The sequence below is a fragment of the Peromyscus eremicus genome, chromosome 9 (genome assembly GCF_949786415.1).
Source record: "Peromyscus eremicus chromosome 9, PerEre_H2_v1, whole genome shotgun sequence".
In the NCBI taxonomy this organism is placed as follows: Eukaryota; Metazoa; Chordata; class Mammalia; order Rodentia; family Cricetidae; genus Peromyscus; species Peromyscus eremicus.
Genome location: NC_081425.1, coordinates 75,867,406 through 75,894,689, shown reverse-complemented (window position 1 = coordinate 75,894,689; position 27,284 = coordinate 75,867,406). Strand labels below are relative to the sequence as shown.

Genomic DNA, 27,284 nt, shown 5'->3' with positions numbered 1-27,284 from the left:
AGATTTTTTTTTTTTGTTAAATATTTCTGCTTAGCTGTCACAGTGCTTGGCATATTCACTTACATATTTTCTCTGTATAAGTATACATCAATTCTTTAAGGGATTACTGTGGGGTTGGAATTTTGCCAAATGGGTAAGAAAAAAAAGAATCAGGAGTTGAAAGGTTAAGGAAAGTGGTATTAAAATTATATCCTAATTTATGCTCATATATTTTTTTAAACCCAGAGAATAAACTTGTACTGTATCTTGTTTTTGTTTTTATTTTTGTTTTTGTTTTTGGAGACAGGGTTTCTCTGTGTAGCTTTGCGCCTTTCCTGGAACTCACTTGGTAGCCCAGGCTGGCCTCGAACTCACAGAGATCCACCTGGCTCTGCCTCCCGAGTTCTGGGATTAAAGGCGTGCGCCACCACCGCCCGGCAACTTGTACTGTATCTTATGTGTATGGACGTTTTGTCTGCCTGTATGTCTGTGTACCACTAGCATGCCTGGTGCCCATCAAAGCCAGAAAGGGTCATTGGATGGAACTAGAGTTATGGAGATGTTTGTGGGCCACAATGTGGGTGCTGGGAAGACCTGGAAGTAGCCAGTTCTCTTAACCACTGAGCTATCTGTCCAGCCTCTGTGTGCGTATATTTTTGTTGAACTATGACGAATTAGTCTGCCTTTTATACTCTGCCTTGTCTTTTCTTCTTGATGTTAGAGTTGACACAGATTGGTATGAACCTCCTCATTTGATCCGAATAGTTGTAACGGGGTGGGAAAAAGGACAATCCATGCCTAAGTTATCTTTGTTTATTGTCTATTTCAAGACCCATATTTAGAAAAAATATAACAGAACACTTAACAGAATAGCCACATCATCTTATCCTAATACATTTGGAGGCCTCTGTCACTTTGGACATTAATTCATATAACTCTATATGTATTTGTAAAGCATATTCATTTATTTTTAGGGTGCTGGGGGTTAAGGCCAGCTGTAAGCTAGACAAGTGGTCTATCAATGTTATACTCCTGGCCTAAGAACAATGTAAAAGAACACAATTGCCATATGCCCCATGTTGGATTAACATCTTTAGTTATGTTTATTTACAGTCTATTTACAGTCATGACAACCTTTTAAAGTATGCACAACTATGCTGATTTTACAAAGGTATCACCACGCCCCACCGAAGAAAACTGAGATGGTCCCAGCAGACTACAAAGTTCCTACCTCAGTCACTGCAGAAACTTCACCTTATGTTCCTCATCTCTAGCCCACCTCCTTCCAATCCTGCTGGCCTCCTTTCACTACTAGAAGTGAGCCAAGCTCTTTACCTCAGGACCTTGCATTTGCTGCTTATTCAGTTCAGAAGGTTCCCCAGTCAGTGGCTTGGTGGGCACCTTCTGATCTTAGATGTGTTCAAAATTCATTCTCCTCCTTATCCCATAATAGTACTTTTATTTCCATTGTAGCATTTATTCCATTCAAATAATTTTATGATTAATTGTTTATGCATCTGTACATGTGAGCCCTCATGACACCTTTAAGTGTATTCCATGAATCCAATTCAGGCCACCAGGCTTCCATGAGAGACACCTTTGCCCACTGAACCATCTCTCTGGCCCCTACCTAAATCCCTTTTAATCTCTTTACCAGATCATAAGCAGGTCACTACTTTATTGAGTGACTGGAAACTGCCTACTTCTGTACATGCAGATGATATCAAAAGGCTGTATTTGTAGAGTGTATTCATTTACTTTTAGGGTGGTTAAACTCAGGGCCTTCTGCATGCTAAGCAAGTATTCTACCAATGTTATATTTCCAGCTGGCGAATAACAATTTATAAAATAGAGTAGCTCAGAGGGTAAGCATATTTGTTGCTCTTTTTTGTTGTTGCTTTGTTTTTCGAGACAGGGTTTCTCTGTGTCACAGGGTTTCTCTGTGTAACAGCCCTAGGTGTCCTGGAACTCACTCTGTAGACCAGTCTGGCCTTGAACTCACAGAGCTCCGCCTACCTCTGCCTCCCAGGTGCTGTGATTAAAGAAAGGCATGTGCCACCGCCCCCCCCCAGCATACTTGTTGCTATTTGCAGAGGATGTGGGTTGGCTTCCCAGTACCAACTTAGTGGCTCACAACCATCTGTAACTCCAGTTTCAGGGGATCATGGAGCTTTTTCTGATCTCCTCGGGCACCAGGCACACCGTGGTGCACATACATACATACATACATGCAGGCAAGACATTTATATGCATAAAATAAAATAAATAAGAATTTAAAATATCACAGCTGCTTGTAATTCTAGTACGAGGAGATCCCATGCCCTCTATTGGCCTCTGTGGGCACTCGCACTCGGGTGGCATTCACTCACACAGACACACAGACACATAATAAAAATAAATTATTTGGGAAAGAAAAAGGAGGTTATCTAGGAATGTAATTCGTTGGAAGAGTGCTTGCTTAGCATGCAAGAGACGCTGGATTCTATTTGCATGCAGCATATACTTGATGTGCAAGGCACGCTTGTAGTCCCAAGCAGGAGGACCAGAGTTCAAGTCCTCAGCTACGGGGTGAGTGCGAAGTCACCCTGGGTTACAAGTCATGGTCTCAGAAAAAAAAAAAAAAAGGTTGTCACTTGTCACTTCCTCTTCGTTTTCAGTTTATTACAGAGCCTTCGGTGGTTCTAGGAAAAAGCAGTGACTTTATACCAAGGCCATTCACAGAAGCGCTCGGCTTTGCCCACTCTGGCCTGTAGGGGACAGTGTGGCCGGAGGCCTCCTTCAACGCTTTCCTGGCTTTGCGCCGCTCTAGGTGCGCCGGGAGCGAGAGGTGGGCCAACCGGAAAGGGCGGAGCCAGCCTCGATCCCGCCCCCGGACCGCCTCTGCGCCCTCGCCCCGCCCCCTCCCCCGCCCGGGCTGCCATGGCCATTCCCGGCATCCCCTATGAGCGACGGCTTCTCATCATGGCGGACCCTAGAGATAAGGCGCTTCAGGACTACCGCAAGAAGCTGCTAGAGCACAAGGAGATTGACGGCCGTCTTAAGGAGCGTGAGTGAACCTTTCCAAAGTCTCTCATGCCTGGATCCACTTCCACCTCCGGTAGAGCGGAGGCTTCGGCCGAGCCCGAAAACAGAGCGCCCGGCTTGGGAAGGCCTGAGTCCAGGGACAAGGCGCTTTGTCATCCCGCCCCGTGCAGCACCGCCTCGACCGTGGAAATGGCCCAGTCCCAGTCCCAGTGGCATAGGGAACAGGCACAGTTCTGAGGTGGAAGGGGAGGGGAGGACTAGAGGAGTGAGGGTCAAGTCAGCTGGAGACATAGCCCAGGTGCAAGGAAAGCAGGATTGGAGTCTCCGGACCCGGGGACGGGAAGACGCTTGGGTCAAAGCAGCTCCCTGAGCAGAGAGCCAATCGTGAAGCCTAAAAGAGTGGCCGTAATAACCTTTCTCGTCTTTCCTTGGGCTTCATACTAGGTGCCTGGTTTGCTCGCCCTGAGCATTTACGTTTTGAAAAGCCTGCATAGTTAAATTAGATGAGAGAAGACCGCAGCCTGTATGATTCGGTGAAGAATTGCCTTGGTTGACTTTATGTTATAGTGTAGGCAACCAGAGAGCAAGCCAGGTGATCCCGTGTAGCAGTAAAAGGTCTGATTTACGGATTATCCTAAACATTTTAACGCAGTTATTTTTTAATTTAAAATGTTGGCATCTTATTATTTCAGTAAGGGAACAATTAAAAGAACTTACCAAGCAGTATGAAAAGTCTGAAAATGATCTCAAGGCACTACAAAGTGTTGGGCAGGTAGGTTATAAAGTTTGAAAGTGAGTAAGTTGCCTTTTTTTTTTTTTAAGCTGTTGGCAAAAGGTAATGTGACTTTTTTTCTTTCTTAGATTGTGGGTGAAGTGCTTAAACAGTTAACAGAAGAAAAATGTAAGTGGATTAACTTACTAATCAGTTAAAAAGCAAAAACAAAAAGCCCCAGTTCCTTCCCAACTTTTGAAATGCCTATCTTATTTTGATTTTTGAGACCAGATACCACTTTGTAACTCTGGATGCAGCTCACTATGTAGAACAGGGTGGCCTTGAACTCAACGAGAGGTCTGCCTGCCTTTGCTTTTCCAGTGCCAGGGTTTAAGGCCTGCGCCACCATGGGAAGCTGTTTTAATTTTTGTTACATTTCTTTGTTTGTGAATGTGTGTGAGGGTGTGTGTGCATGTGCTACAGCACACTTGTGGAGATCGGAGGACAACTCGTGGGGGAGTTGGCGTTCTCCTTTCACCGAGTGGGACCCGGGAACTGGGACTCAGTCAGGCCGGTGGGCTTGGCTGTCATTGCCTTGATTTCATGAGCTGTCAGGGTAGCCCTGAAGTGCCTGTTATTCTAGCGACAGCAACGCAGGAAGGTGGTGTTTTCCATAAGCTAGATTTCGTATGTAGTGTTCTTGGAGGCCAGAAATAAAACTACGCCCACCATGGATGTAGATATATCTGTTTTCTAAATTTGTTTTTCAATTTGTTCTTTCTTCTTCTAGTCATTGTTAAAGCAACAAATGGACCAAGATATGTTGTAGGTTGTCGACGTCAGGTAATAAATACTTTCTGCTTGCATAAGGCTTTGTCACTGAAAGGAGTACTTTCATGAAAGTCACTTAATTCTTAAGATAGGCTGGTTAGGCATTGTGCTGGTAACTCCCAAGAGTGGTTTGTTCAGACACAGCAAATGATTAGCAAAGCTTGGATCGAAGTCATAGATTTTGCTCCTGGAATTTCTTAGTCCCTACCGTTTCACATTGTCTAAGTCAGAGGTGAGTATTTAGAAATCAAATCATTTTAGAACTAGAAAAAATTGCTTTAATATAATGTCTTTCTTGAAGAGGGTTAAAAGTGTTTGGCTATCAGTTACCTGTGTTTTACATTTAAAATATTCAAAAATGTTACTTAGAGACTCTACTGTAGTTAATTTTATAGGAGGTCAGTTAGACCAGAATAGGCAAGTTGAAATACCTTTGAATTTCATTTTGCAGATGTTAGAAAATGCCAACAAGTAGCTTAGATCTAGTAGCATATGCACTCTATATACCATTCTATTCTTTAGGAAGTGTTTTAAGTGTTGACTGGAAGACTTTTTCCGAGTATTTCTTTTCTTTTTTTCTTTTTCTTTTTTTTTTTTGGTTTTTTTTTTTTTTTTTTGGTTTTTTTTTGAGACAGGGTTTCTCTGTGTAGCTTTGCGCCTTTCCTATAGCCCAGGCTGGCCTCAAACTCACAGAGATCCATCCACCTGGCTCTGCCTCCCGAGTGCTGGGATTAAAGGCATGCGCCACCACCGCCCGGCTTTTCTGAGTATTTTATGTTGAGTTTATGTTTTCATTGTTGTTTTGTTTTATGCAACTGGATCTTGCTGTGTAGCCCATATTGACTTTAAGCTAACAGTACTGGTGCCTCAGCCTCCTGAGTGCCAGGGTAACAGGTATATGCCATCATGTCAATTTCAGGTTTTAAAACATTGATATAGCAAGAGTCTAGAATAGTATTTAACATTGAGAGTAAATCTAATCTTAGGATTTCAGCATATAACTGAGTAATATTCTAATCAAATTTTACAAGTCTAGGGGCTGGAGAGATAGCTTAGCGGTTCAGAGCACTGACTGCTCTTCCAAAGAAACCAGGTTTGATTCTGATCACCTACAAAGGGGCTCACAACCATCTGGAACTCCATTCCTAAGGGATCTGACACCCTCTTTTGGTCTCTGCAGACACCAGGCATGCACGTGTTAACGGTGTATATGCAGACAAAACACCCATATACGTAAAATAAACATTTTGAAATTTTACAGGCCTAGGGTTGGGGATGTAGCTCAGTAGCAGAATACATGACAAGTATGTGAGAGACCTGAGGTTCAATTCCTAGTAATGAAAATGTATTTTTGTTATAGCCTAATCAGGAGGGCTTTTGTATTTCTTTTAAGGCCCTCTAGATACCAAAATTTGGCATTTCTAAGCTATTTCTTGATTGTGTTGAAATAGCTTCCTATAAAGACTGTTTTTTTAATGCTTTAATATTTAATGTTTTGCCTGTTTTTACTTCATTGTCTCGTGTGTGTGTGTGTGTGTGTGTGTGTGTGTGTGTGTGTGAGAGAGAGAGAGAGAGAGAGAGAGAGAGAGAGAGAGAGAGAGAGATATGCATGTAATTTTGATGCACCTATGGGAAGGCCAGAGCAGGACATCGTTCTCCGTGTTACTGCATTGAGACAGACTCTCATGTAGAACTGGAAGTCTTGGCTAGGCTGGCCAGCCAGTGAACTTGGGATCTGCCTATCTCCACTTACCAACACTGGGCTAACAAGCACCAGTAGCCATGTCTGGCTTTTTACAGAAGTGAGGGGTATATGAGCTTGGGTCCTCCCTCTTGAAAACAGTGCTTTTACAAGCTGAGCCATTTCCTTACCCATCACTTCATTTTGAAATAACTAAGGTAACACCATCCTCTCTTGGTGTTATTTTGTGCCTGCCTGGTCATTTCTCAGCCTTCCACCCCTAACAGCCACATTCACTTCCACGATGCTTCCCCGATGGTCCACAACCTTGACCATGGTTTGAATGTATTATGTAGTGTCTGGAAGATACTGATGGGCCTTGCAAAAGAGGCAGATGTTACTAGGCAACTCCAAATCCCTCACTAGTCTCCCTCCCCCTCATCCCCCAGCACTGATGTAGTTAAGGTTTTGTCTCAAAATGTTCTACCCCTGAGCTTGGGCACCAAGAAACTTTCCAGAGATGAGAGCCCACTCTTGGTCTGGTCATTAATAAAGAACTAGACACTTTTAATTAATTTAGTCAGTGACATTATCAGTGACTATCTTGCATGGATGGGTCATTTCAGTTTTAAAGAGCACAATCTCCTAAATTTGTAGCTCATTGTGGAGTCTTATACAAAGTAAGTTATGATTCTCAAAATGTATTGGCAAACAATTTTGAAACTATTGGAAAGTAACTTTATTTCTGACAAGTGACATCTTAAGTGTAATGTGCTTCAGTTGAATATAATATCCAGTAAGTTACCATGCAAAGGTGTGCTGATAGTCAACCTAATGTACTCAGTATAAGGTCTGTTGTATCCAAAGGCAAGGTAGTTTGAGGGGTTTTTTTTGTTGTTGTTTAACTCGTTCTGTTGACCAGGCTCACCACCTCGAACTCAGAGATCCTCCTGCCTCTACCTCCTGAGGCCTGGGATTAAATTCATGCACCACCATCACAGGCTTGCCTTCCTTAGTATGTTGATGAAAATCTCTTAAGAGAAAACAATGGTTTCCTTATCTTTTATGATTATGCATATACATGTTTCCTTCTAGAAGATTTTCAAAATATATTTAATGGATACAAACTATTTCTCTTTTCCCCCAAAAATGTTCACTAAGGGAATTTTGTTTTCCTGTATATATTCTGGTACCAGTTCCCAAAGTAACTTTTTTCTATAGATTTTGAATCAAAATAATGAACAAAATTATATTCAGTAATGAGCCTTGAGAACAAAATTCCAAAGTCCATCCTTTCTTCAAAAACATGGCCATTTCAGTGGATAAAGACACTTGCCACCGAGCCTGACCACATGAATTCAATCTCAAGAACCATGGTAATGGTAGGAGAAGAGAACCAATTCCTGCAAATTGTCCTCTGACTGTATATGCATACTGTTGTTTATACATACGCGCGTGCGCGCGCGCGCGCGCGCACACACACACACACACACGTAAAAAAAAATTTACAAGACTATAAAGACAATCTTCCACTCAGGTTTTATGTATTAGTGATCTCTGACTTCATACTGAGGGTTCACAGAGGACACTCTTATGAGGATCATATAGAAATAACTGTAGAGTTACTGCTTTATTAGCTCTTCCATTGACAGGGCCTTTATAATATGATGTTTGTGTCTTGGATGATGTATACAAGTAATAAAGAACTAGACACTTTTAATTAATTTAGTCAGTGACTAAATGTTGAGTAATGTTTCCTTTTTTAAATGTTGGTGTAAAATTTTTTTGTTTTATAAAACCAGCTTGATAAAAGTAAACTGAAGCCAGGAACGAGAGTTGCTTTGGATATGACTACACTAACCATAATGAGGTGAGTTTCTTATTATTGTTTAATTTGCCTTTCATTTTCAAAGGGAAGGTTTTCTGAAAACACATGACTTGTAGAGTCATCAGAGATTTTACTACTTACCATTTATTTATTTATTTCTTATTAAGTTAAATGTCTTTAAGGTACTTATAGGTGCTTGCATAAGTAAATTGTTTATACTTACTATATAAGCTGAGAGAAAATAAATCTTTTGAAAGAAAAGTACCTGATTTTTTTTTTTTTCTTTCCATTTTAGGTATTTGCCAAGGGAGGTGGATCCTTTGGTTTACAACATGTCTCATGAGGATCCTGGAAATGTTTCTTATTCTGAGATCGGAGGGCTATCAGAACAGATTCGGGAGTTAAGAGAGGTAAGTGCTGTATTTCTTTATCTAAGACTACTGCACTACTGCTTTTAGGATATCTGAAGAGGGAAACAGGATATAAAATCATTTTTTTTTTAGTTTCTGTATATTTTACATTTGAAACTCTGACTTAAAGTAGCAGTGAATTTCTAGCTATAGACATAGCTGGTATGTGTTTTCCTGGAGATGTTTGGTGTTAGGAAAATCCCTTTTGTGGAAAAAAATAAAGGTAGGGGAGAGTGAAGAAGGATTGATATAATCTAATGGCCTTGCCATGTATAGTTTTCACTTCTTTAGTGTGCTTAGGTCAGCATGTCGGGCAACATGCTGTGTGGTTTTTCCATAAAGCCAGTGATGTTAACATCTCGGCACAATAGGAAATTGTCGTTACCTTTGCTGTAAATGTTTTTATTTTATTCAAACTATTTGTTGCTCATTAGGAAAATACTGGCTATAGAAGTGACTTAAAGTTTTTAAGCTGTTTTTTCCTTTCCTTTTTTTTCGACTTTTTTGGTTTCCTCTATGTAGCCCAGGCTGTCCTGGAACTCCCTTTGTAGACCAAGCTGGGCTCAAGAGATCCCGCCTGGCTCTGCCTCCCCAGGGCTGGGATTAAAGGCGTGTGCCACCACTGCCCAGCACCATCTGGCTTTTAAGTGACGAATCAGATTAGGATTGCCTTGTCTCATAACCCAGGAAATTCTGTTGTTGTGCTGATACATTTTTCCTGATGCAAGCCCAAGTGTTTAGGAATGACTGAGAAGGGTTGGAAGTAGTTCTTGGATGAGTGGTTCATAGTGGTTCATAATCCTTAGACCTCAGCTCATTAACCTTTCTGAAACAGTTATTAAGGTATAGGCTCCTTGAGCTGTTAAGCTAGCCTAGCCAGTAAACGTGCTTGCCATTCAAGCCTAGTAACCTGAGTGTGATCTCTGGGGTACAGATAAAAGAGGAACGCAGAATTGACTCCATGAAGTTCTCTTCTGATGCCTACAAGTGTAGTGTGGCACATGCGCCTCCTCCCCATCATGTGCAAGTGCACACATACATACGTGAGGACACACACACACGCTCATGCTTTTTATCTTCAGATATTTTAGATGTAGATGTTTTTTGTTTTTTTCACACCTTTGTTTGTCCTAACCATGCTTTACAGGCATAGTTATCACATAGACGTTATCTCCTGTAGTTGGTACTATAAATAAATTGTATGACTAGATCCTCTTCTTCCTTTTCCTCCTCTTCCTCTCTTTCTCCTCTTCTTTCTCTTCCTTCTCTTCCTCCTCCTTGATAGACCTCAGGGCCTTGGGCATGTTAGACAAGTACTCTACCAACCGAGTCTCTGTCCAGCTCTTTATTTTTCTTGATGTGAATTGAAGAGTAGAAAACAGAGCTGGTGTTTGTTTAAGGCTGTGACACAGTGCCAACAGAGGATATTTATATCTTTTCTCTCGGTGACCATTCATGACATCAAAAACATTCCTTAGTTTATAACTATTTTGCGTCATATTCTGTAATTATTAAAGACATTTTTATTCTTTGCTGATTATTACTATTATTATTATTTTATTTATTTTGGTTTTTTTTTTTTTGAGAAAGGATTTTTTTGTATATCCCTGGCTGTCCTGGTACTCACACTATAGACCAGGTTGGCCTGAAAACTCCAGAGATCCACCTGCCTCTGCCAACGGAGTGCTGGGATTAAAGGAATGGGCCACCACCACCTGGCTAATATTATTTCTTTAATACTGGGAATTCAATTTAGGACTTCCCATGTGCCAGCAGGTGCTCCACCACTGAGCTGCACTCTAGTTCTTTTTCACTGTCTCCTGAGACAGGGTCTCAGTAAATCACCCACTCAGGACTTGAATGGGCAGTCATCCTGCATTAGCCTTCTGCAGGTGGATGCCACCAGGCTCAGCTTCTCTGATTTCTTTATAGTATAATTTTTATTAAGGCAAAATGTGAACCTGATAAATGCACAGGTTTTAAGTATGCATTTCTAGTACATTTTTACGAAGTATATACCTGTGTATAATCTAATATAGCTTGCTAAAGCCAACTATTTTTTAATTTTAAGAGATCTCCATCTTAAATAAAACCAAAACTATTTAAGTCATTTTGTACAGCATGGGAAGTGTAGTTTCCTTATAGATTATATAGCATGGTATTAGACTTTAAATATTTTAAAATATATTAAAATTTTTACTGTTTAAGAAACATGCAACTTCTTTTTCAGGTAATAGAATTACCTCTTACAAACCCAGAGTTATTCCAGCGTGTGGGAATAATACCTCCCAAAGGCTGCTTGCTATATGGACCACCAGGTTGGTATCAAATTGTCTCTACCTCTTCAATAAAGGAGTAGATGAAGGAATGAAAAAGTAGTCAGATAGGAATTTAATGTAGGCAGTTCCAGTCTCCACTCTGTTGAGATTGAGAGTGAGGTAAGGGTTGTGTATCTGCTGGTCCCTCAGGCATTCGGAGTCCCTCTGTGCCTTGTCCCAGGCATGTAATTCTATAGACGATAGTCCTTAAACTGCAATTCATGGATATGGATATTTCCAAGACACTTTGGCGCCTTCAAGTCAGAACTGCTGTCATCAGACTGATAGATTATTTGACTGTTTCCTAGTGTTGACATCTCCTGATGGTACAGAGGCACTGTAGGTTGGGTTGCTCAACACTGGCATTCGACACTGCTAGTAGTCACTGTTGTTGAATGCCATGTACCTGCAGTGTCAGCAGAAGTGCAGTTTCACTCTGAAATGTTGCTCCTAGAGGGGTAGAAAGGATTGATTAAATTTTCATCCTTGAGGAGTGTTTTGTGTAATGGAATAGGAAAAATAAAGTATGTTATGTGATTGCATGCTGAAAAATATAAAGTGTTTAGGAGAAACATTTAGTTATTTGAGTGCCATCTAAGTGAGAGGCTTTACATGAAATAGTTTTTACTTGAAAGGACAGTTTGTGGTGATTAAATATTGATTATTCAGACTCGTAATTGATTATTTAGCCTACAGTTTTTCTGGAATGATTGAGATGAGTGGTACAACTTGTTAGTCACAAAATTTGAGATATCAAGTGAAATTAGAATTTTTAAAAATAATTTATTTTTGAATATGTGTGTCTTAGGGTTTCTGTTGCTGTGATAAAACACCATGACCATAAACAATTCAGGAAAGAAAGAGTTTATTTCAGCTTACAGCTCTCAGGTCACAGTCCGTTGCCTAGGGAAGTCAGGGCAGGAACTCAAACAGAGCAAGAACCTGAAGGCAGGAGCTGATGCAGACAGAGGCCATGGAGGAGTGCTGCTTACTGGCCTCTTCATAGGGCTAACTTAGTTTGCTCGCTTGCTCGCTTGCTTTCTTTATGTTTTGGTTTTTTTGAAACAGGGTTTCTCTGTAGCCCTGGCTGTTCTGGATCTCACTCTGTAGACCAAAGCTGGCTTCAAACTCAGAGATCCGCCTGGCTCTGCTTCCTGAGTGCTGGGATTAAAGGTGTACACCACCACTGCCCGGCATAAATAATTTTTTAAAAAAATATTTGTTTAGTATGCATATCCCATAATTGTAAGAATAATTTTTTATTTATTTCTAAAGTTCTGTATTCATTATGCTTAAAATTACAAGATGAGATACTCTCTCACACCTGTTAGAATGGCTGTTATCAAAAAAGGAGTGAATGAAGCCGGGCGGTGGTGGCATACACCTTTAATCCCAGCACTTGGGAGGCAGAGGCAGGTGGATCTCTGTGAGTTCGAGGCCAGCCTGGTCTACAAAGCGAGTTCCAGGAAAGGTGCAAAGCTACACAGAGAAACCCTGTCTCAAAAAAACAAAAATCAAAACAAAAAAGGAGTGAATGAGTGAATGAATGTAATGAATAAGGGTGTTGGCAAAGATATGGAGAAAAAAGAAATTTTACATTACTGATAGGAATGTAAATTGATACAGTCATTTTAGAAAACAGTATGGGGTTCTTCAGAAAATTAAAAATAAAACTACTATATAACCTAGTAATCCTGCTTGTGTGTGTGTGTGTGTGTGTGTGTGTGTGTGTGTGCGCGCGCGCGTGCGTGCGCGCGCACGCGCGCGCAGGCATGTGTGTGTAAAAGCAGCTGAAATGAGTATGTTGAAGAGACATTTGCACACCCATGTTCATTGTAGTAGTAGTTACAATAGCCAAGATAAGAAAACCTCAATATCCATCAATTGATGAAAGGGAAAAGAAAATGTGGATTATGTACACAGTAGAATATGGTTTAGTCTTGAGAAAGAAGTTAGTCCTGTCGTTTGTGTCACCGTGGATGGTCTTGCAGTGACACCGAGTGAGGCAAGCAGGCCTGGAAAGACAAATACCACTTGATCTCACTTGGGTGGGAGAGTTTTGAAAGTTGAAATTGTAGAGAAGAGTTTATTTTAAAGGGGCGCTGAGGAAAGAGATGAACTGAGTTTACAGATTACAAAAAAATATAGCCGTTGCTGTATTAGATATTTCCAGATTGGTGAAAGAATAGACTTTAATTGTTTTCACTACAAAGTAATAAACATATGGGTTAATAGCCATGTTAATTAGCTTGATTTAATCTTTCTACAATATATACCAATATCATACTTTTAATGTTTACAGTTATTTCCCAATTAAAATCAGTGATATTTCAAGTTAAAATTAAAAGTTTTAATATTTCAAGTAAATTACTTTAGAATTTTAAATGGAAATTCTATTTGGGATTTAGCTTCAGTTTTAGAAGATTCACTGCCAGTAGGATATGTTGTTGTTTTATGTGTCTGTGTATCTGGGTGTGTGAAGGCCATATGTAGGTGAGTGCCCACTGAGGCCAGTTCTCCTGGAACTGGAGTTGCAGGCAGTTATAAGCTGTCTAACGTGGGGCTAGGAACTGGACTCTGGGCCTTGGGAAGAGCAGCAAGCATTCTTTACCACGGAGCCATCTCTCCATCTCCAAGACTACGTTGTTGAAAGGCTTTTAAAAATGGTTCTGCTTTTAACCTAACTACATTTGATATTTCTAGGCACTGGGAAAACACTCTTGGCCAGAGCTGTTGCTAGCCAGCTAGACTGCAACTTCCTAAAGGTATGGGGAAATTCTTTTATAATTATTGAAATGAAATGTATTTGAACTGTCTAATTTACATATTATTATTTTTCTTTTAATCAGGTTGTATCTAGTTCTATTGTAGACAAATACATTGGTGAAAGTGCTCGTTTGATTAGAGAAATGTTTAATTATGCCAGGGACCACCAGCCATGCATCATTTTTATGGATGAAATAGATGCTATTGGTAAGAATGACACCTTTTAAATTTTATCTTAAATTTTATCTTTTGTAAATGTTAGAGGAAGTTGTTTAAAAACTGAAAGAACCTCCTGCCTGACCAGTAGTTATGACTTGTACGAAATCGGTAGCACAGTGAGTGGGCATTCTCAGAGTACTACCTGCCTGGATAGGACTTCTCAGAGGTTGGAGAGCGGGACCAGTTTTAGTAAGTAACCTTGAACATTAATAAAACAAGAAATATTCCAAAGTCATTTCTCACCTAGTATAATTCTGTTTAATTTCTGTGTAGTATTTTTAACCTGGGTACTATTATGTTCTGTTTTATTGAATGATGGGCACAGAGCAAAAGAGTAATGTTTATGTGTTTCCAAATTTATTACTTTAGGTGGCCGTCGGTTTTCTGAGGGTACATCAGCTGACAGAGAGATTCAGAGAACTTTAATGGAGGTAATATTTGGTAAAGAGGATATATGTAAAGAAACTTATTAATGAAAAAGTGAGGATTGCGTATTTGAAGTTGAAAATGTTTATAGCAGTTTAGATGGAGAGTTAAACATGAAATTTGAAATGTTGCCAGGAATGAACACATTCATATGCCATAATTCTTAGTAAGAAAAATGACTAGTCTGTTGTTTGTTAGGATGGCTCAGTGGGGAAGAGTGATTGCTTTGGAAGTATGATGACCTGAGAGAAAATCCCCAGCACTCATTTAAAAGACTTTGCTTGGCAGTTGTGCACCTATAACGCCAGCATAATGAGGGGTGGAGACAGGAGAGTTACCAGGACCTGCTTACTCAATTACTGCCGGTGTAACTCCAGGTTCAGTGAGAGACTCTGTTTCCAGGGAATAAGGCAGAGCGGCAGAGCGGCAGAGCAGTACACTGACATCCTTCTACTGTGGCCTCCAAAATGACCGCGCCCCCCCCCCCCATACATATTACATCTACACACATACACCAAAGAAGGAAGTAACTATTACTGAAGAACAGGAAAAGATGGGAAAGGTTGATAGTGGTCACCAAGTAGACGAGAACAAGCAATTGTGTTGTCTGCTAGGTATTGGGGTGTCTTTATAAAAATCAAGTAGTGTGTATTTCAGAACAGTAAGAAAAAGTAATGTTTTCACCTTAAAGAAATGATAATTGAGGAAATACATATGTTTCACCTGATTTAAGTGTTATACATGTATTAAAATATACGGTACCATCTAAATGTGCAGAGTGTTTTTGTTTGTTTGTTTTTTGAGAAAGGGTTTCTCTGTGTAGTTTTGGTGCCTGTCCTGGATCTCACTCTGTAGACCAGGCTGGCCTTGAACTTACAGAGATCGGCTTGGCTCTGCCTCCTGAGTGCTGGGATTAAAGGCATGTGCCACCACCTCCGCCAAATGTGCAGTTTTAATGTTAAAGAGGGAAAATGAAGAGAAAAATAGATACTAAAAAGCAAAGTTATTGGGCTGGGTGTGTTGGCACACACCTTTAATCCCAGCACTCAGGAGGTAGAGACAGGAGAATCTCTTTGAGTTTGAGGCTAGCCTGGTTTACAAAGCAAGTTCCAGGACAGTCGGGGCTCTTGTACAGAGAAGCCTTGTCTTGAAAAATCCAACAAATAAATAAAGTTATGTGCAAAATTCTACTTGGTAAAATTGCACCATTCTATAGTTTGTTTTTTACTAGATCAGCTATTCAGATGCACAAATTATATCATTTCTTAAGCATATGGCTTTGTGCTAGTTTGGTGGTGGTTTGAATAACATGAATTAAGATTGTTAGTAGTAAATAAGATACATTTATGCTTGTGGTTGCTCTCAAAACCACTCTTTTTATTGCTAAGATTGTGGCAACTAAAATAGAGATTTTAAAAGAATCTTTTATTCTTTGACAACTTCATACATACATACAGTGTATCTTCACGTCTACCACTCCTTCCTTCCCACCCCTCCCAGACACCCCCAACACTGTCCCACCTTCATAGTCGGTTAGTGTTTCTCAGCTGCCATGAGTTACCAGCACCTCCTCAGGAGCCCACCAGTGGTGGTGGAATTATTGAGTGGCTTGATCTTGGGCAGGTAGTTTGTGAGTTCGTGACTGCAGTTCCCCTTCACATCCAGAAGATCGCGCTCTCTGGCTCTTTTCCACCCCGTGTCTTTCACACTGGAGTCACCTGGCGGGCAGACTAGTTTAATACTGGGGAGATAGGTGGTGAAGTGAAGAAGAGGGCACACAAAGCAAGACCCTCGCTGCCAACGGAAACTAGGTAGCGCAGGGCATTCGATTGGAACCCTTTTGTGTTGTGGTGTGAAAATTGCTTCACAAATACATTGATCTACTCAGAAGATGAGAGTTCCGCTTTGGCAGGTTTAGACAGGCTATCTTCTGTGTAGCCTGACTAGCTTGGAGCTTGTACGGACCAGTCAGACCATTCACTTTGGACTGTATATGCAGTATTTTAGACTTAAAATACAGTCTTAGAAACCTTAAATTGGGGTCCTGGGAATATAGTGCAGTTGGTAGAGTTCCTGGCTAGCATGCATGAAGCTCTGGGTTTGGTCTCTAGCTCCAAATAAACAAATTTAGGTGCCCATCGCTGTAATCCAGCTCTTGGAGGTAGACTTAGGTCCACCAGAAGTTCAAGGTCATCCTTAGCTGCATAGTAAATTTGAAGCTAGGCTGGGGTATATGAGACCCTGTCTCAAAACAAGAACCAAAACCAGAAGTATTTTAGAACAACACAATTATTAGTGTTATTCATATAACTGATAATGTTATCAACTAGCAGGCATCGTCTGTTAGCTACTTATGTTTTAATAATTTTATTATTTCATTAAATTTTGTGTGTATGTACACATACATGGATGTGTTTGGTAAAGTCTGTCTCTTGATTTTTTTATTTAGTTACTAAATCAAATGGATGGATTTGATACTCTGCATAGAGTTAAGATGATCATGGCTACAAACAGACCAGATACACTGGATCCTGCTTTGCTGCGTCCAGGAAGATTAGATAGAAAAATACGTGAGTTAATTTCTTATCTGCTCTGTTTCTCTCCGTCTTTGTCAATTTTTTCTTCTTATCCACCTTCCTCTTACCTTATTAAACCAACAACTGGAATACAAAATAATTTCTTATTATTTTCAGATATTGATTTACCAAATGAACAAGCAAGATTAGATATATTGAAAATCCACGCAGGCCCTATTACAAAGCACGGTGAAATAGGTAAGAATGTCGAGTGTTTTGCTTGTGCATACATCTAGTGAATAAAGAAAGCACAGCACTATGGGACACTGCTCTTGGTTTGCTTGTTTGTTCATGGTTTTTTTTTTTTTTTTGGTTTTTCGAGACAGGGTTTCTCTGTGCAGCTTTGCGCCTTTCCTGGAACTCACTTGGTAGCCCAGGCTGGCCTCGAACTCACAGAGATCCGCCTGGCTCTGCCTCCCGAGTGCTGGGATTAAAGGCGTGCGCCACCACCGCCCGGCTTGTTCATGGTTTTTTGAAGACAGGGTTTCTCTGTGTAGCCCTGGCTGTCCTGAAACTCGCTCTGTAGACAAGCTGCCTGTCTCTACCTCCTGAGTGCTAGGATTAAAAGCATGCACCACCACGCCCACCCATCTTGAACCTAGTTTTTTTTTTTTTTTTTTTTTTTTTTTGGTTTTCGAGACAGGGTTTCTCTGTGTAGCTTTGCGCCTTTCCTGGGACTCACTTGGTAGCCCAGGCTGGCCTCGAACTCACAGAGATCCTCCTGGCTCTGCCTCCCGAGTGCTGGGATTAAAGGCGTGCGCCACCACCGCCCGGCTTGAACCTAGTTTTACATTAAATAAACATGGTGGTTCTAATTGACTAAATTTTTGCTGAGCTTACAGTGAGTGCTAGGAGTTAGAAGTGCTAAGAGTGACATGGTAGTGAATGAAACAAATTCTGGCCTTGAGAAAAATTTCATTATTGTCACAAAAAAAAACAGATGAAGTAAGTGAAAGATATTGCAGATTAGATGGTGATAAATGGTGTGGAGAAAAGTAAAGCAAGGAGAAGGAGATGGGAAGTATCAGGAGATTCTGAAATAGGGGAAAGGTTAGCAGACTGAAGATTTTTACCAAGAGGGCCATATATATATATATATAAAAAGTGTTTGTATGTGTGTCTGTGGATAGACATGTACACCTGAGAGCAGGAGCCCACAGAAGACCATAGGTGTCAGGTGTTGGATCCCTTGGAGCTAGAATTACAGGTAGTTGTGAGCTTCCTGATGTGGGTTATAGGAACCAAACTTGGTTCTTCTACAAGGGCAGTATGTACAAGGGCTCTTAACTGTTAAGCCATCTCTCTGGTCCCCAAGGAGGTCATGTTTAAGCTATGGCTCGAAAAGATGAGAGAACTAGATATAGATACTGGAGGAAGACCCCTGCGCAGATGGGTGCCCGGCACGTTCAAGGAGCAAGCAAGAGACTAGGGGCTCTGGAAGAGTAGGGCACAGTGGATGGTAGCAGAAGCCTTGGAAGGGATGGCGGGGACTAGACTGTGCAGTGCCAATGGAGGCCATGAGGTAGGAACTTTGACTGTAAATTGTGATGCCAACCTCAAAGTTTAGTTGGTTCTCAAAGGCACATGTTTAAGTTAATTTGAAAATTGGATTTCGATTTTTGCTTTCAGTATTATTCTTGGCTTGGCCAGGCTTGTTTCATCTGTAACTTCGGCTGCCTGTTGCATGTTTAAAAAGCAAATGAATTTTAGGTATACCATTTCCTGTATGCATACGTCAGTTCCCAAAAAAAATGTTTTGATAGCCTGCTGGGGACACACTGGAGAGCAACAGAGAAAGAAATTAGAGGTTATTCAATAAGAGAGATAAAAAATGGTGGGGATGTGGTAAAAGCTTCCCTCCCAGACTTATTAAGATATCATTAAAGTCCTTTAAAATAGTGAGACTTGGAAGTCAAACATGATGGCAAAGGCCTGTGTTGCCACACTTGGAAAGTAGAGGCAGGAGGGTCAGAAATTCAAGATCAGCCTCAGCTACAGAGAGTCTGAGACAGCCATAGCTCCGTGAGACCAAGATTCAGTCAGTCATTTCATCAGTAAACAAAAGAGACTCTGGATATAGTTTATGGAGGTAAGATATCAGAACTATACAATGTACGATGCAGACTATGGAAAAGGTAAAGGAGCTTGTCCCCAAGCCCGACAACCTGCGATTGATCCAGCACTGTGTGGTGGAAGGAAAGAACCAATTCCTGCAAGTTCTCCTTTGCCCTCCACATGTAATCCTTGGCGTGTCCACCCATACTAACAGACACATGTAATGAATAAGAAGCCAGGCAGTGCTGGTGCACACCTTTAATCCTAGCACTCAGGAGGCAGAGGCAGGCAGATCTCTGAGTTCCAGGACAGCCTGGTCTATGCAGAGAAACTTCCTCCAAAAAAAGCAAAATAAATAATCCTTGGCATTACATACCTATACTAACAGACACACATAATCAAACAAACAAACAAACAAAAGTATTAGAGGTGGAAGAATAAGAGCTATGATGTCCTGTGCTGGCAGTAGAGCAGATACAGCGTTCTGGGAGTGGACCTCAAGGTCTGGTTACGCAGGCTCGGGTAGTCTGTCATAGGGGATTTGGGAGTGGTGGCAGTAAAAGTTTCCTACACTTTTTTCATTGTGCTTATGAGGAGAGGCCGCTGGGTTTATTTATCTATTGTTTGTGTATGTGTGCCTGTTTGAGTTTATGTTTACTTGATGCATCCAGGTGCCCTTGGAGATCAGAAGAAGGAATCAGATCCTCTGGGACTGGAGTTAGAGGTGGTTGTGAGCTGCCATGTGGGTGCTGGGAACCTGAACTTAGGTCCATTGCAAGAGCAGTAAGTGCTCTTAGCTACCTCTCCAATCCCAAGATTTCATATACGGAGTTCTGCAAAGGAGGCAGAAGAAATATAGCTGTAGCTGGGCAGGAATTAGAGATGAGTGTTTGGTCGAGCTTTCTATTTTCTTCCTTCCTTTTTTCCTAAGACAGGGCTTCATGTAGTGTAGTTAGTTTAGAATGTACTGTGTGGTTGAGGATGACCTTGAACTGCTGAACCTCTTGGCCTTTACTTCCCAAGGCTGTGTCCACACAGCTGGTTTATGTGATGCTGGTGATCACACTCTGGGCTTTGTGCAAGATGGGAGGGAACTTTTTCAGCCAATCTACATCCGAAGCCCCAGAGGGTTTTTTTTTTTTTTTATGATGAAAAGGTTTACCACATTTTCTTTCTTTTTTTTTTGAGACTGGGTTTCTGTGTGTAGTTTTGGTGCCTGTCCTGGATCTCCCTCTGTAGACCAGGCTGGCCTCCAACTCACAGAGATCTGCCTGCCTCTGCCTCCTGAGTGCTGGGATTAAAGGCAAGCGCCACCACCGCCTGGCTTCCACACTTGAAATGCAGCTAGGAAAGATCAACAAAGAAAGGAACTGACAGGGCATTTTGTCTGTCTGAGTGTACCTTTCGTTTTCCGAGCCTAGAGGAGGAGCAGATTGAATCTAGGCTGCTGCTGACAGGCTCTCAGTCAGGCTAGGACTTTACAAACTCTTTGGAATGCTTTCCTCTTCTCAGAAAAAGAAAATGCAAACTCGAGTGAAGATGGGGAAGTCTTGTCACAAATCTGAGGCCGAGGGAAAAGTATAAGATGGTTACATGAGTGGGCTGGAGAGATGGTCAGCAGTTAAGAGCACGGGCTGCTCTTCCAGAGGACCTGGACTCCATTTCCAGCACCCACATGGTGGCTTACAACTGCCTTTAACTCTAGTTCCAAGGGCTCTGACATCCTCTTCCGCCCTCGGAGGGTACTGCATGCATCTGGTGCACAGACAGAGATGCAGGCACAACACCTGTACACATAAAAGTACATTTAAAATTTGTAAATATTATTAAGTGCCTGTGTAAATGAGGGGCTGGACTAGAGCAAAATGAGGCTTATGAGTTGAATTTTACTTGCCCGCTCTTTTTGTAATAAAAGTTTTGTTGTAGCACATCTGTACCATCCATTTATATACCATTATGTCTGTCTTCCCACCACAACAGTAGATGAAGTAGTTTTGACAGGACAGATAGCCCACAAAGCACAAATTCTTACTGTTTGTCCTTTTGCACAAAATGCTTGTTGACTTCATAATTGGGAATCTAGTCTAGTTGGTTGACAGCTTTTAAAACCCTCTAGAATGGGCTGGGAGGCAACACAGCATCGGATTGCTTGTCTAGAGTGCTTGAGGTTCTGGGTTCAATCACCATTCCCACTAAAACAAGAGAATTTCTTAGAGCTAGGCATAGTGTCACCCAGCTTTGATCCTAGCACTGTGGAGGCAGAGGCAGGAAGATCTCTTGAGAATTTGAGGTCTGCTGAGTCTACATAGAAAGTTTCAGGCTAGCGAGGGCTACAAAGTAAGACCCTGTCTCCAAACAACAAAGAAAAACTCTTTACAACTTAATAGTTACAAATAGCTACAAATAGTTGACTGTTACTGCTCATTTTTTGTTTCTATGAGGATTTTAAACTAGAGAGATTGATCTAAACAAAGAATGCCAGATTCTAAGTATCTTCTACAAATGCTGAGCTCTCTCAAGATGTTAGATGCTGTGATATCCTTGGGAATCCCTGCTCTCAGGAAGCTTACAGTGACATGAACATGATTAAGTGCTAACTAACTAATCACCCAGAGATTGCACAGAGATTGTTCTGTCGGTATTGCCTGACAAAGGTGTTCCATCATTTGTTCATACCCAGTAGCCTGTGCTCTGTTGTTTCCCTCACTGATCTCTGTCAGACTCCTAACTAGCACAAACTGTAGCTCTTCAACGCATGTCTATTTTGTGAGGAAATAGAGACTTCATTTTTTTTTTTTTTTTTGTTTTGTTTTTGTTTTTTGAGACAGGGTTTCTCTGTGTAGCTTTGCACCTTTCCTGGAACTCGCTTTGGAGACTAGGCTGGGCTCGAACTCGCAGAGATCCGCCTGGCTCTGCCTCCCGAGTGCTGAGATTAAAGGTGTATGCCACCACCGCCCGGCCTGAGACTTCACTTTTAACTATTACTCTTATTCCAGATCTGGTACAACTTGGAGTTAGCAAAGAAAATTAGAAAGCTAATAAATGCTTACTTTAGCATTTAAAGGTTCTGTTTTGATAAAATAACGTCTGCTTTTAGTATAGTTTACATTTGATCTCCATGACTAAAGTACATTCCATTTATGGTTACTGTTTTATATATTTATTTTATGTGTCTGTGCCAAAGTGTATGTCTGTGCACATGTGTGTAGGAGTTACAGTTGTCAGCTGTCCTGTGGGTACTGAGAACCAAACAATGGGTCCTCTACAAGGGCAGCAAGTGATTCTAGCTGAGCCTTCTCATCAGCCACCAAAGTATTTCTTTTGGTTTGGTTTGGTTTGGTTTGATTTTTTTGGTTTTTCAAGACAGGGTTTCTCTGTGTAGTTTTTGGCCTCCAACTCACAGAGATAAGCCTGGCTCTGCCTCCCAAGTGCTGGGACTAAAGGCGCGTGCCACCATTGCCCGGCTAGTATTTGGTTTTTATTGTTTGACTTTTTTGTTTTGTGGGCAGTGATTGACTTTAGAAAGGCATGTACTCTACCATTGAGCCAATTTTTCTTAGAATACATTAATTATAAATAAGATTCAGAAGTATGTCTCCTTGATTCTGGCTTACTTTGCAACGTTTTTATTTAGTTTTAGTTGTTAATGTTGTGAAATAGCAAGGGTAATGCTAATCAAATTCAAATGAACTAGTCCATTTACATTTTCTCTGTGGCAAAAATCAAGATTGGGTCTTTATTATTACTATTATCTTGTTTATTTCTTCTTCTTTTTTTTTTTTTTCTAAACAGATTATGAAGCAATTGTAAAGCTTTCAGACGGCTTTAATGGAGCAGACCTCAGAAATGTCTGTACTGAAGCAGGTGAGAGTACAAAGCATGTTTTTATCATTGATAACAGAGTTGTAAGTTTACCTAAAAGCAGAGCTACACCTTGTCAGGGTTTCAGTGTTTTGTGTTTTGTTTTGGTTTTGAGACTTGACTTCAAGAAGCAGGTTGAAACAGCACAAGGGAGGAAGTACCACTGTAGTAGTCCATTTTGATTTCTTGTAAGGGGCCTTAGGGAAACCCACAGAATTCCTTTGAGGATTGTGTGGCTAAAAGATGGAGCCTGGAACATTTATTTACCAGCATTCCTCTCCCAGTGGATGAAATCTGCCCTTGGGGTTGTTATCTCCCAAGTACTTCCTGATGGCCTCGGGCATGATGTGGGAAGACTGAATTGCAGGACTGTTTGGCACACTGGCTGGAACCAAAATGGACCAGTTCCTGGCTTTTGGGAACCCATTCCCTATGGAGAGATACCTTGCTCACCCTTGATTGGGGGAAGGGCTTGTTCTTGCCTCAACTTGATATGCCAGACTTTGTTGACTCCCCGAATGGGAGGCCTTACCCTCTCTAAGGAGTGGATGGGTGCTGGGGTGGTGGTGGTGGGAAACTGGTTGGTATGTAAAATGGAAAAAAAAAGACTTAAATTAAAAATTAACTTTAAAAAACTTTTAAATTAAAAGTGGACCAGTTCTATGGGTATTTGAAAGATTTACTTTAAAAGTTTGTGGTCCTGCAATTTGTTTAAAATGAAGTTTTTAAATACAATTCTGGATTTTTTGATACTAGTTTTAGTTTTGGTAACAAGTGACTTTGAAGTACCACCTAGCCAGAATCATTAGTTTTCACTTTCCATTCAGAATATTCAAATCTAAGACATGTCTTCAGTAGTTTTTGTAGTTACTATTTCAAAGTTAATAAAGCAGCTAATATATGACTTGAACTATCTAGGATAATTTATCATATTCCAAAATCTGTATCAGAGTGCTTTATCAAGGATGGCTTTGGTGAAACTGGAGTCAGAAGCAGTACTGTGAGTTTAAAGGCTGATGCCATCGGATTTTGATAGGTGCATTTTTTTCTCTCACGTTGAAAACCTTTTTTGTTTTAACTGATAGATGGAAATTGCATATTAATGGGAACCATATATGTTTATACATGTATATACTGTATAATCTTAGATCAGATTTAATTTACCTGTCTCCTCAAACACATAACCATTTCTTCATGGTGAAAACACCTACAATTAGAACAATCTAATCCTTTATTCTAATTTTTTGAAATACATGGTATACAGTGCTTATCCTGCCTCTCCCTCCCAAGCGCTGGGATTATAAAAGGTTTAGAACATGTAGTGCTAATGGTTGAACCAGCCTTTTGCAGTCTAGGCAGTATACTCCACTGACATCTGTATCTCCAACCCTAAGCCTTGCTTAGTGACAGGTAATCATTACCAAAATTATTGGAAGTTGGTTGTTTAGTTTTGCATTGTTGGAGATCAAACCCAAGGCCTTGCATATGTTAAGCAAACACCCAACCTGTTCCACATCCCTAGCCCACTGGTTTTGTTCTTCTGGAGAATCACTGCATGTGCTGTTAAGAAACTTCAGAGATCTGGTGTCCTCTTCTGGCATAAAGTCTAACATGCAAATCGAGCACTGTATACATAATAAATAAATAAATCTTTTCTTTTTAAAGAAAAAAAAAGAATTACCATTGGACACAGACACTATGCAATCCAGATTTAACTATTCAGATAATTATGTTATCTGCTTCTTTTAAAAAATAATGCTAGCCGGGCGGTGGTGGCGCACACCTTTAATCCCAGCACTCGGGAGGCAGAGCCAGACGGATCTCTGTGAGTTCGAGGCCAGTCTGGTCTACTGAGCGAGATCCAGGAAAGGCGCAAAGCTACACAAAGAAACCCTGTCTCAGAAAAACCAAAAAAGAAAAAGAAAAACAAAAAAATAATGCTTATTCTACTTATGGAAATGATTTGGAGATAGTGAATTTTAATATGCTAGTACTACTGGCTCAGAAGCAATAAATCTACACATCTTCACATTTACTCCACAGAGTTAAGATTAGTTAGTTTTCTTTCACCTTTCCTTTTGAGAGCAGGCCTTGACATGTTGCCCGGGCTTGTTTCAGACTTGCAATCCTCCTGTTTCAGCCCCTAAGGGCTGAGATTATAGGCATGTGCCACTGTTCCCAGCTTGGTTTTCTTCTGCATCTGTAATTCACATGATCAGCAGTGGTTTTGTTTGTTTTCCTCAGGTATGTTTGCCATTCGTGCGGATCATGACTTTGTCGTTCAGGAAGACTTCATGAAAGCAGTCAGGAAAGTGGCTGACTCCAAGAAGCTGGAGTCCAAACTGGACTACAAGCCTGTGTGATTTCCTCTCAGGTCTTGATGGCTGCATGACAGACACTGGCTTAATGTCAAAATAAAGTTAAGGAAAATAATGTATGTATTGGCAGTGATCTCATTAAAAGTGAATAAACATGTATGAGCAACATAATAGTATGTAATTTAGTAATTCTTTCAAAATTGACACAGAAGTTGTATGTTTGTTAATGTTGCATTTACTGCAGCAGTATTTACAAAAGACATGTTGAAGCTTTCCTATTTGCTTTGTGAGCATTTTGTACAACATTCAAATGGTTTGAGATAGTACAGGAGAGCATTTCTTATGACTTATTTTATATTTGTTTTCTTCATCCTGAAAAAATGGAATAAAATCTGTTTTAGTTATCCTACATATATTCTTGTCTTTTCTAAGAGCCCATTTATTCTAGTCTTTCTGGTTTAGTAAGTAAATGATTTGAGAGCCTGGATGAAATTGAAAATTAAGATAGGGCTTTGAATTTTCTTAAAACAGTACTCACAAAGTTCACAAAATTGTCTTCTTATATACATCTTAGCGGTGTGGGTGTGGGGGTACATACATGTATTTGTATCTTCCAAGAAGTACTTACTCTTCACCTACTGCAGTTAGAACTTTGATAGTTAATTTTAACTTTTTTATGATTAGAAGTACTGCTTACAGTTAATTTGGTTTATGTGGAAAAAATAGTTTCCTTTTGAGGCTGTTACAGTCTGAAGCCAGGAAACATCTGTATTACATAGATACATAGTTTTGCATATACATGATTTCCAGAGATGTATTATTTCCTAGGCTCACCAATGGATTCTGTAATTACCTGCGGGTGGATACCAGGCTGAGAGTGTCTGCTTTAGGCAATGTTAATGTCAGAAATGTTTAGAACAGAAGTTCTGTTACTTGTACACAATTCTTTCTAATTTCATGTGGCAATCAAAGTTGTATAAGGAAACCATCATTGCCTAAAGATTGAGATTACTTATAGTTAAAGGATTGTTTAAACAAAGACATCCAAACTTCAGTTTCATAAATACCAAAGGACCGACTATAAATGACCTGGCTAGCTACGTAATTCTTAATTTTTCCCTTTCTTTCTTTTTGAGACAGGGTTTTACCATGTAGCCCTGGCTCACCTGGAACAATTCACTATGCGGATTAGGCTGGCCTCAACTCAGACATTCTCCAGCCTCTGCCTCTCGAGTGCTGCCTTTAAAGGTATCACTATACCTGCCATCTGATTAATTTTTAAAGCTGAATGATAGTTTATGTAGTGCTAGAGAACATGGAATAATCAGACTGGCCATCTACTTTATTGAACAATTCTACTTCTGTATGTTGACCATCCATGTACATGACAAGATGAGAGGAAGTCTAAGTTAAGTACCCATATGGTCCTTCCACTTTTTTTTGTTTTTGTTTTTGTTTTTCGAGACAGGGTTTCTCTGTGTAGTTTTGCGCCTTTCCCGGTACTCACTTGGTAGCCCAGGCTGGCCTCGAACTCACAGAGATCTGCCTGGCTCTGCCTCCCGAGTGCTGGGATTAAAGGCGTGGGCCACCACCGCCCGGCATCCTTCCACTTTTTTTAAAGGATGATTTTTAATTATAATAGTAAGTCCCAAGGTCTCTAGAGAGTACTCTTAAAAATACAATAAAAAGTAGTAAGAGTGTTAGTTACACACCTTGTAGCCAAGCAGTGTTCCCTTCAGTGAGACTCAAGGTTGTCCAGGAGTTCTAGCCGGGCCTGATGGTGTACACCTTTAATCCCAGGACTAGGTTGGCAAGTAGTTCTCTTGTGAGTTTAAAGACCAGCTTGGTGGACATAGTGAGATCCTGAGAAAGTATATTCTTAACGTTTAAAAACTATGAACGCCAACATAAGCTCCTCAGATATGCACACATACAAGCATGTTATGTGTTGAAATCTGACTCAAAGGGAGAAATCTTAGTAAGTGAGCTATCATTTCTGATGACTGTTTGTATTTATCATTTCCTGGATAGTCTGAGTTGTTACACTCGAGAGTATTCCTAAGAGGCCACTTTAAATTGTTTTTAAGGAGACGGGTCTCTCCTTTTCCTGCATAGTCTAACATGAATTTAAACTGAACTCTTCCGGTTTGGGTTATAACTTCCCCCACGGATTGGGCAGCATTCCTTCTGAGTGCGAGTCCTGGAGGGCACTCCAAAGGGACTCATCCCTGGGAAGGCCTAGCTGGCCTGACGGCGGGCAGCCTTCGCCCGGGACCTCCC

The 27,284-nt window shown here is 40.7% G+C and overlaps 1 protein-coding gene and 1 long non-coding RNA gene across 2 annotated transcripts; one reads left to right on the top strand and one right to left on the bottom strand.

The window, feature by feature from the left end:
* Window positions 1–2,872: 2,872 nt before the first annotated feature.
* Psmc6 (proteasome 26S subunit, ATPase 6) lies at window positions 2,873–25,415 on the top strand. Its single transcript, XM_059273777.1, has 14 exons — window positions 2,873–3,025; window positions 3,696–3,775; window positions 3,865–3,904; window positions 4,506–4,558; window positions 8,030–8,097; window positions 8,351–8,465; window positions 10,696–10,783; window positions 13,487–13,548; window positions 13,633–13,756; window positions 14,138–14,199; window positions 16,644–16,764; window positions 16,888–16,968; window positions 22,618–22,689; window positions 24,931–25,415. Exons 1-14 carry the CDS (start codon window positions 2,899–2,901, stop codon window positions 25,047–25,049), a joined length of 1,212 nt encoding a protein of 403 aa, XP_059129760.1. The 5' UTR covers window positions 2,873–2,898; the 3' UTR covers window positions 25,050–25,415.
* On the bottom strand, window positions 10,842–27,284 carry LOC131919516 (uncharacterized). Its single transcript, XR_009381272.1, has 2 exons — window positions 26,717–27,284; window positions 10,842–11,233 (listed from the first exon to the last, which is right to left on the bottom strand). It is a non-coding gene; the product is annotated as an uncharacterized LOC131919516 (long non-coding RNA).